We start from the raw sequence: 10,519 nt of genomic DNA, 5'->3' as shown, positions 1-10,519 counted from the left end.
CATCCATTTTCATAAACACTGCATTAAACTCTGACACGACCTCCAAAAATCCATGTTCACATTCTTCAAAACCTGCCAGATACAGTCAGAGAGGAGAGAGGAAGCTAATGCTGCCAGACAGAGAAGCTGTACCCGGAGAAAAGGAATCAGGTTACCAAAGCAGACCTGCTCCCCTGGTTTGCTGACAGGCCTTTTGCAATTCTGCCACACCTACCTGGAGGAGAATAAGATTCCAGAGGCACCCAGCTTCCTCCATTCCTCATGCAGCAAGGAGAGGGCTCAACACAGAGCACAAGGATGAAAGGGACAGTGGTTCATGGCAGACACAACAGGAGCTTGTGAAAAGAAAGAAAATTTCGGCTCTGCAGCCAGCAGGCAAAGGTTTTTCCAGTATGATTCCACACCACCAGTTCCCTTCAGCCAGGACTTCGTAACCAAGTATTTTCAAATAAACCAGTCATCCTGGGACCAAAATGAACAAGTTTTGTGATTTATAAACTGTGACTTGAAATACTGCTATTCCTCACACTCATTTGGAGTTTTTGTTGGCATTGGCAATAGGCAGAAAACAGCAGTTTACAAACTCATGGGACTGAAATATCTCACAGCACACAGTGACTGTTAAACACTTTATTGTTTAGGAGGGAACCTTGGGAGGGAAGGAATGTGCCTGCTGGTGTAACCAATGGGAGCATGCTAGGAACAGTTAATCCTAACAAGCTACTCAGGGTTACTTCCAAATACTTGGGACCCCTTTCTCCAGGGCAAACAAACAGAGGCAACAGCTCCTGAAACTCAGATGTAGGTTGGTGAAACCAAAGTTAGAACGGGGTGGACCAGGCTTGTGTTGGAGCAAGACCTTAAGCTACGACCTATGCTGGAAGCACCTGGGGTCAACACAATTCTTTACATTGCAAAACAATGAAAAGAAACTATAGCATCCCCTGCTCCTGGGACCCTTCTCCCAACCCAAGGAATGTCCACTGAGACTGATACATGCAGGCAGTTAGTAGAGCAATCGTGTTGTATTGTCTTGGTCATGGAGGGCAGAAGGCACTGGTTTTGGTCAGTGTCTGTCCAGAAGGATGCTGGAGCTTCCAAGGGCGTCCGTGGTCCCTGTCCTCTGCTCTGCTCTCTGGCAGATGATGTTTATCCAGAATTAACAAACAGTTCCTGAAGAAAAAAGGAGACAAAAGGAAAAGGCAGTGAGCTAGTTATGCAGCTGTTGACACGGGAATGTTAACAACAGAAATGAAAGAGTAGCACTGGCAGGGTGAAAATCCCTCAGAAAAATCTTCAGGTATCACCTACTGTAAAATACAAGATATTCAAGGGGAGAGAAGTGTGGAAGCAAGAAAGCAGCTCATGATGCCAAACATAAGGCTGATTCTGTGATCAAGAGTACATGGCCAGTTGCAACAATCAGGATTGTAAATCCACTGGCCTCCAGTGGGACAGAACAGCTGGGGCTCCAGAGAAGCCTTGGAGCAGTGAGTAATTGCGATCCCACACTAATTCCTGCCTCAGTACAGGAGGACATAGAAGCACTTTGATTAGCTGCCATCAAACACAAACACACACATGCTCCCCATTCTCTCATCCTGGAACAGGATCACTATAAGACCACCAGAGAAGGGAGAAGAAGAAAAATGAGGACTCAGAGACCACTCTAACTCCTGACATATCCGACAGCCTTTATCCTATTAAGACCCAAGCCTTCCCAAAATTCAAAGCAAAATCAGATCTGCTTTGTCCCCACAGAAACCTACTAAGTGGTACCTCCTCAGATCCTGCAGGTATTTGCATATGAGCTGTGAACTTCTGAGGGTTATCATAAGACAGAAAGCTTCCAGTTGGGAAGTTTTTAGGATGGAGATTGCAAAGCCTGCTGTGGTCTCTTCCTATTTTTATCTTATCACATCAATAAAGTCAAAGAAATCAACAATGCCATCAGCAGTGGATGAGAACACACATGACACCAGCTGTAACACCTCTCTCTCTGAGGATCTGAGAAACCAGTGCTGGATCCCCCTTGCCAAGGTGGGCAATCAGCACTCCTGCAGCAGCAGTGGCACGGTTGTGTCAGTGCCACAGGAACAGCAGGACCACAGAGGGTAAGCCCACCCACAGGCTGCTTCTTTCTCACACTCTGGATACATGCAGGCCCCTTTTGCAGAGCAGACAGTACTCATCCATGTTAAGAGGACCCACCTAAAGCCAACTAGAGAAAGATAAATGAACACTTCACTGCATACAGTCTCATTGCCCATTTTTATTAGGGCTGTATTTGAGCTCAGTTCTACTCTCCAGATATTTGCCTTTCTGAGGAGAGAAGCTGAGCTTTCCTCAGTGTGAATCAGAATGGAAAACATCACAAAATAATGATGCTAGCACGCTTGGCACTGTCTGTCAGAAGGTGAGGATGTCATTTGGGCTGCTTCTGCACAGCAGGCTGATATTGGCTGACACATGGCCAACGTAGACTGAAAATGCTGGCCTTGAATCTCCAAAGACAGCCCCATCTCTGACAACAATGAACTGGAAAAGCTTCAAAGAACTCAAGAATAAAGAGAAAATTGTACACCAAATTATTTAGACAAAGGTTATGCAGAAATCTGACAAATGAACCATCAATAATACTCCACTGACTCTAATTTCCCAGGTAATTTTTCTCATCATTAGTGACTTAAAAGTTATGCACAGAGCAATATATTTTAAAAACTCCAATAGCACTCACTGAAATTGCAATGAATGAAGCAGTAACAACTCACGATCAATTTTGCAATGAAGTAATTTGCTGTATTCACATTGTAACACTTCAGTAAAGTGTCCAGGAATGCTACATTTTGTGAAAAAAAGAGAAAACAAACCAAAATCACTTCTGTGCCTACTCTGTGGATAACCCTTCTGGAAGACAGTAAAACCCCTCTTTTTAAACACTTTTTGAAGAATATCAGAGTTACACAATTTCATGTTCAAAATCATAACTTCATATTTCAACCTCATGCAGTTGCAGGTGTCCCTACCCATGGCAGGGGGGGTGGAAATAGATGATCTTTAAGGTCTCTTCCAGAATAAACCATAATATGATTCTATGATATTTTAACTTATTTCAGGAGGAAATGAAAACAGTTCTTAACCTCAATGAATTCCTTCCAGCCTAACCTACCCACATACCAGGTATGCATTGAGCTGGAGGCTCATAAACATTCCTTGGGCAGGTTCCATCTTACTGTGGATGACTAAACCTCCTCAAAATGCACAGTGAGCCTGGACCCAGAACTGATGGGCTGAGGGACACCCTAACTCTCAGACTAAACCCACTCTTTGCCCACATAGCTTTGCAGCCATGCCAGGGCAGACTTGGCACCTCCTCATTTTCTTCCAACCTGGAATCTTTCTGCAAGAAGCTACCAGGTTGCTACAGCACTTACCTTGAGCAGAAGGAGCCAGGAAAGGGAAGGAGAAGCTTTACCTCTTCTCCATGCCCTTATCATTGCATATGCACCAGACAAGGTGAATAGGCAACAAGCCCAGGCAGTTTGCAATCACTGTTCTCACCAGACAGGACACTCCCAGTTAATGGAGTTGAGGCTCAGACTGAAAAGTTTTGGTGCCTCCTCAAAAAGTGACTGCCCCACAGCTGGCATGAGCTGGTCTCTGCTGCAGCCTTAGCAGAACAAGAAGTCAGAGATGAACAGCCCTGGAGAGTGCATCACACCCACAGTCTGATGAGAGGGAACAGTGCCTTTCTTGCATAGGGAGGGCAGGTTATTTTTAATGCCACTGCCAAGGCAATCCTGGTAACGACCAGGTTCCAGTCTTGATGAGCTCCAGCCCACTGCCTCTACATACGAAAACAGTGTCCACACAAAGGCAAATTCCTCATCAGCACAAACAGGGATGGCAATCTGTTCAGTCCTGACAGCAAGTCCAGCTGGAAGGCACACAGCACTTGTTTTCTTCCATGCCTCTACAGCAAATGGGACCTTTGAGCCACTAACTCGTGCTCTTCCACCACTGTGGCACCCTGCTCAGGAGCTAACTGCAGTCAAAACGGGCTGCTCAGCTGACACAGCCTGCCACTTTGCAGCCCCTGTGGAAAGCCAGTAGCTTTCCAGTTCTGGTTCCAGTTGAGTGAGGAGAAAGGGCTGAGCTCTGCAAGTAGATGTGCTCCACAAATCTCACCCCTGCTGAGAAGGGAGTCCAGTCAATGCCCAACACAGTCCCTGTCCTCTAACAGAGCTGAGGCCCTGGTACCCAGCACTGGGGTGAGCAAGCTTCAGCAAGATTTTCTAATGTACCTGTTCATCTGTCCTGTTCCCTCTTCCTCAGGCTGCATCCCAGTGCAGAAGTTTGGGACTGCCTGGTGGATCTGCAGCATCCTCTCCACCTCCCCTAGTCGCCCGCCAGCTCTGTGCCTCGGCTCTCGGCCTTGCTGGAGGCTCTCAGCCAGAGAAGGAATCTCCCTCCTTGAAAAGCCAGACCCTGAAGAACTTCCTCCCTCAGTGCTTGCCAGAGACACTCTTTGCCAAGCCTCAGCTGTGTTAAGACGTATTTATTTAACCAGCGTTAGTCTCACAGGGTAAACCCTGCAAGTTCCCTCCACCACGTGCCCTGCCTTTGTTTTAACATCCCTTTAAGCAGTTGCACCACAGCACTCACACATATGGGCACTGTGCAGCTATGAAGAAATCAGAAAGCAGATCCCCATGATAAATGACTCGGTGCATTTGGAGTGTCAGTGACAAAGTAGAAATTAATCTCCATAGTTCCTAGTTCCCTGCCGTGTGCAGGCAGCTCTCAACATCACAATACTTGTTGGCACACAGCAGACCTCAGCAACGTGACCACACAACTTTTTCATCTTAGTTAGTGTGGAAAGAGGCACAAACAAAATACAAAAATCCTGACCTGCCCTAAGATGGGTGTTCAAGGCCTTTACACTGGATGAGGCATTTGTTGCAGGGCTATTAGCACCCCAAAGCACTCCAAGGGACATTTGAGTCACTTTGGTTTGATGTATGCTGTAGGTATTTTTTGGTTATGTGCAATTTGTTCTGTTACACTCAGAGTATTGGCTATTTTGTGGAGCAGCTGTGCTGACTAATGGATCACAGCACTTCTGTGCCATATAGTTATTGCACAGAAAAGCCTCTCTGTCTCTCTCATCCTTCAGGAGTCCAACAGTTGCTGTCCTTGGGACTGGAATAAGGAGGGCCAGGAGCATGCCTGGCAACAACAAAAAACATTAATTCAAAAAGCTATGAAGAGAGTTTTGTTTTCCCTCTTCTCTGTACTGGTGTTAATAGTTTTGCAAAGCAGGCAAGTTCACCCAATGACTTCTTGGCTACTTCCCCAGATGGTGCCTTCAAAGTTGGCTTGACAGCAGAAAAGACACTTTTCAGAAAACTCACCAGATGCTTTGTCACAACACCCCAGAAAGTGCTTTCACATGGAAGTCTCCTGGTCTACATACCCCACCAACACAGTGCTAGGAAGAGAAAAAGTCTTTTTGGCTTCCTCCTCCCTCTCCTTCGGCTCACAAGAGCCCACTGCTTGCTTTGCTCTGCCTCGACACCTCCCCATTGCTCTGCATCACCCGAATACAAAGTTATTTACCAGCACAACTAATCTCCAGCTGTTCTGAGACTCACCTGTTTGTTCATGCATTATAACATTGATTTCCTCCAGACAGTTGTTCTGATCATTGTTCTAACTTGCAGAGAGCTCCCGTCATTAGCTTTGCTTAACAGGAAATATTTTGCCACTGACTGAGCAGCTCTGCAGTCAGCAGACTGCACAAAAAATCATCCTGGTTGGGGGGCTGCATCTCCCCGCTGAGCTGGTAACCCCAGACGTCGCAGTAGGGAACAAGCTCAGTGCTTTTGATTTTGGACATGTGCTAGAAAAGAGCGGGGCCAGGAGGAACAAACACGGCTCTGCAAAGGGCTGCTGCTGAAAGGATGACTGTTAATTAATCCACATACAAACCCAGGGCAGTTTTTTCTCAATCGATGTTAATTGCATTTAATCTCATTCTTGCCATTAAGAAAAGCCACCGGGCCAGGCTGATGTCACTAGCGCCTGACACGTAGATTCCACCCACGCTTGGGAGGCAAGGCAGCAGGAGAAAAGTAATGGAAAGAAAGGAATAACCCTTCCTCAACCCCTTCTGCATCACTGCACAATTTCATCGGGTGTGCTCCATTATTTAAACAATTTTTGTTTTCCAATAACATTACAGAGGAGCTCAAAGGATGAAAATCAGACATTAACATTTCACTACTAGTTATTCTTGCTCTCCCAGGTACCAGCTTAGAGCTTTGCTAACCTGCACAGCTTCGGCTATTGTGCTTCTGTAAAGGACTGAGATACAGAAAATTGCTTATGTGAAGTGGTGTTTGCTTTTTAGTCCTGGGCTGATCCCAACAGACCTGCCAGAGCCCCTCAATATGACCTACAACTGCTGACTGCCACCTTCCATCAGCTCTGCTGAAATCTTTCTCCTCACCTTGCTACTGAGCACAACCCCAGCACGCACCAAAGCACACTGAAGCCTGTCTAACATAACACAAACTAGTATTTGCTATTAAACAACCTCTGACCAAATTTGCCTTGCAAGACAGAACATTTTTGAAGCCTGAACTTCCCAGGTAAACCAACAGTGCACCCACCAGCGATCTGGCTCTGATCTGGGGATTGTGTCTCTATCTGCCCAACTACCTGCCTGGGAAATGGGAACAATCCTCTTGCCCCTGCAGGAATCAAGCCTGGGGACAGAGGAGCAGCTCTTGTAGCACGGGAAGCCCAAGGTGGCAGATTTCATGACTTCTGGCTTATTGCTTCTGTGAGAGCCCTGCGTTTTTCCAAATCAGTATCAAGAACAATAATAATCAAAGCCAGGCTCTGTCTGTGCCTTTCCCTCGTGGCAGCACACAATGCTTGCCCAAAGCCAATGCTGCAGTTTATCATGGATTTTCTTTATCCCTCAACAAGTGTTAATCCCAATGCCTCTCGCTGCATGAAGTGGACATATCACAAGTGCCATGAAGGACTGGCTGAGTTTTAAGTGCTCTGAAATGGCTCCACTAGACTTGGTCAAGATTGCTTTAAAATCATTTCCCATTAGGACTGTGACCCTCTCTCTTTACAGCCAGTGTAATGACTGTATCTCAGAGGAAGGTAATTACATCCCACTATCTGTACACATCAGAAACTGCACGCTCCAAACACTACTGTGCCTTTCTGGACTGAGTGCTAGAAGGCAATGCAGGAGGCAAAGGAGATAACACTGGATGCCCCTCCATCCTGCAACTAGAGTCACCCCAAGTGTTTTGCAAGCTTGTGGATTAGCCCCTGGGAGAGATAAAGGGATCCAGAAGGCACAGAGTGTTTCTAAAGCAGAACAATGACAACTTGTACAAATCCAGCTCTGGTTTTGTGAGGATTAAAATGAACTTCACCCAACTGTGAATATCCGCTTCCAGAGCCAAAAGGAATGGAAAACCACTTACTGATGCAACAGTATTTCATTATTTCAAACCCTAAGCCCAACACTTCCAAAAATTAAGGCGAGGCAACAGTAACATTATTTGCTGGGGGACATTGGCTGCAGGGGTTTAACTGCTGAACTGCCAAGCCATGCTCTGGGCACAATGCAATGAAACAATAGACACAAATATTAGCAAGTTTTCCATACTGTCTATCCTGCTCTTGCTACCAGCCTCCAGAATAATCAGTGGGAAAATAAAAGGAAAAAATAACTCCAGAAGCCAAGAGACTTTGGATTAAGTTGTATAAATGACCTGTTACCTCCTTACACGGGGAAGAAAGAAATGCAATAAATACCTGCAAAGCCATCTCAGTATCCTGGATTAAATGGATTACAGGAATGGAAAGTACATGATGCAAGATGTTATAAAACAAGATGCCAGGGAAGTGCAGGAATTTGAATCAGGCTGGCAAATGATCCCTGCAGACTATTGAGGAAAATTAATAGAGAGAAGGGGTAGAGAAAGGACATGGTAAGAAGACTGACTGATGAACACTGTTGTTAGGACGTGTAAATTCAGGATGTCAGACTTCCTCTTCAATCTACTTCAGTCCTGGAACAAAAATAGCAAATCCTACAGTGCTAAAAAGCGCTGGAAGTAGAAAAGTCAGATATGGCAAGCCTCATTTCAGGATAGGTTTCCCCTGTGCATCCCTCAAGATTGAAGTTTGTGACTTTAATTATTACTGGAACATTGTGTATATAGGGATTCAATGCAGGGATTACTAGCAGCATCCTTGTTATAAATGCCACTTTCTCAAAACAGATTACACTTCACTGGATGTCAGTAACATACACAGGAAAACAAATTAGATAAAGGCAGTAGGACAGAGAGAGATACAGGTCTGGTGCAAGGAAGTCTCACAAGGTCACCCAGAAAAATAAAGGTGCTTAGAATTTAAACTCCTAAAACATCTCTAATTCCCCAGTGTATTAAAGCTCCATGTGACCCAGACACAAAACCTTCAATACACCAGTGACTCCACACAACCTGAGACCAAGCCTAGCTGGGATGTGCTTCATTTGTGAAGAAATGCCATCAGGGAGAGGTTGGAGGAAGAGAGAGACAGGAGATAGAAGGAGCAGCCCCAGGTGTTCTCCCAAATCCTAGGGAACATCCCATCCCACTCACTGACTGTTCACAGCCCCACATAGATAGATGGGAGAAGCCAGGGAAAGAGGATGTAATTTTGTTTGGAGGCAAATATAGCAGCTCCTGGGCTGCAGGGCTTCTTCACAAGCTGATTCCAGATTTACATACTGCATTTTGTCTTTCCAGAACTCATCCCAGCATGTATTACTAACCTGCACTAGTTTGAATGAGCATGTCTTTAACTCCAGAAATTTTCATGAAGATAGAAGCACAGGAAAGTCCAGTCCTTGGGTAGAATGCAAAGAACAGCTGAAAACACTTCACCTCAGGTATGGCACTGTCTGTGCCTCTGACATGGGACCTCAACAGTGGTTGTTAAATTCTCAGACTGGGGATTTCACCAGGCGCTTGCCAGTGTTACCAAACCCTGAAGTTTCCCTGTGCACTCCAGGAGGGTGAGCACTGCCTAGAGTGCATAAGCCAGTCCTAGGCTCTACTGTCATTCACCTCCCAACTTCTTCCAGCAGCTGAAATAAATCCCCATCTCAGTTTCCCTTTCTGTACCTAAGAGTAATGCCGCTTTCCAACCACACAGAGGTATGATAATTATTCACCAAGAGAAGATGCTAAAGAAATGCAAAAATTCAGTTCTCAAGGGATCCATTCCTCTGTACAATTTGCATTTAGGCTTCAGAGGAAATCTGGTGCTTTATCTTGTTCCTTTCTGTCTTGCTTTAGCAGGCTCCTGCTCTGGATAAAAAGAATTCCTCTTTGGGTCAGGGTATCATGTCCACATTTAAAGTATGGCTCAATCCTGTCTAGTCTGACTTCATACACCAAGAACAGAGGCAGGCAGAGCCTTCTCCAGATATTCTTTTTCTATGACTAATTCTATTTTTGTTCAGTGATACAGTGAAATTCCACACAGAAGTATTATGAGCTTGACTGGCTTTATTTGTTTAACACTTCACATTTTCATTAAGCTGTTGCTACTCGGCAGCCAGTAATTTTATTTGTGTGATAGCTGTATTCATCTCACCCACATGGGTGTAGATGTCGCTCTCCTTTTCTTCTGGCTGAAGAGGCAAAAATCAGCAACGATAGAGTCAAGAGAAAACTGGGAATTCTCAGTTCTGTTTGCAGATAGATGTGAGATTTGACTCCTACCTGTCTTTGTGAAACACCTACCAAAGATTAGGGGCACCTACAGGTAAAATTAAACAGAGGAAAAAAACTATTTTGGAAGACTATCCTCCCCTACCCAGTTACAAACCAGAAACTGAAATTATTTCAGCAGAATCAGCCTGTTTGACTCAGCACTGAACTCTCCTGCACCAGAAGCTTATTGCTGACTGAGCATTTACAGTATTTGAGTATCAGATTATAAAGAATTAATTATATGTCTAACTCTTGCCAATTTTCAAGTATCTTGAAATATCTGGTCCCAGGAGCTGCAAGATCTGATTAGATCTCAAGGAAGAAAAGTCTGGTTGGCTGGCCCTCACCAAGCCCCAATTAGACAATCTTCTACCAAGTTCAGGCAACCAGACAGAATTAACAGCCCTTTTGAAATGTTAATGACTTGAACCGAGACAGTCAAATCACCGAGCCACACCTCTTGGACAGAGGTTTCAGAAGTCAAGAAACACTAAACATTTCACTGTGCCACTCCCCTTTGACAAGATCAAGGAGTGGGAAGTGCTGGGTAGGGAATGTGCAGCTCGGGCTGGAGAGCACTGTGTGTTCCTGCCGGGCATGACCCATGGATCGGGATGGAGAGGCTGTAACACATCGGGAGGCTACGGAGATCCTCGGTTGTGAGATCAGATGGAGATGCTCAACCACAGGCACACCCAGGCAGCACCTGTGGG

At 45.3% G+C, this 10,519-nt stretch overlaps 1 protein-coding gene across 2 annotated transcripts in view; it reads right to left on the bottom strand.

Annotated features, from left to right (window-relative positions):
- Nucleotides 1-624: 624 nt before the first annotated feature.
- CHCHD6 (coiled-coil-helix-coiled-coil-helix domain containing 6) overlaps nucleotides 625-10,519 on the bottom strand; it is a 109,743-nt gene continuing 99,848 nt past the window's right edge. For both annotated transcript variants that reach the window (XM_084214808.1, XM_084214809.1), the window contains one exon: nucleotides 625-1,173. In XM_084214808.1, coding sequence (XP_084070934.1) covers nucleotides 1,150-1,173 — 24 coding nt within the window. In that variant the 3' untranslated portion in view covers nucleotides 625-1,149. The remainder of the gene's footprint in view (nucleotides 1,174-10,519) is intronic.

The sequence above is a fragment of the Fringilla coelebs genome (genome assembly GCF_963513975.1).
Source record: "Fringilla coelebs genome assembly, chromosome: 13".
NCBI classification, from domain to species: Eukaryota; Metazoa; Chordata; class Aves; order Passeriformes; family Fringillidae; genus Fringilla; species Fringilla coelebs.
The sequence above is the reverse complement of the archived record's forward strand: the minus strand, read 5'-3'. Positions and strand labels throughout refer to the sequence as shown.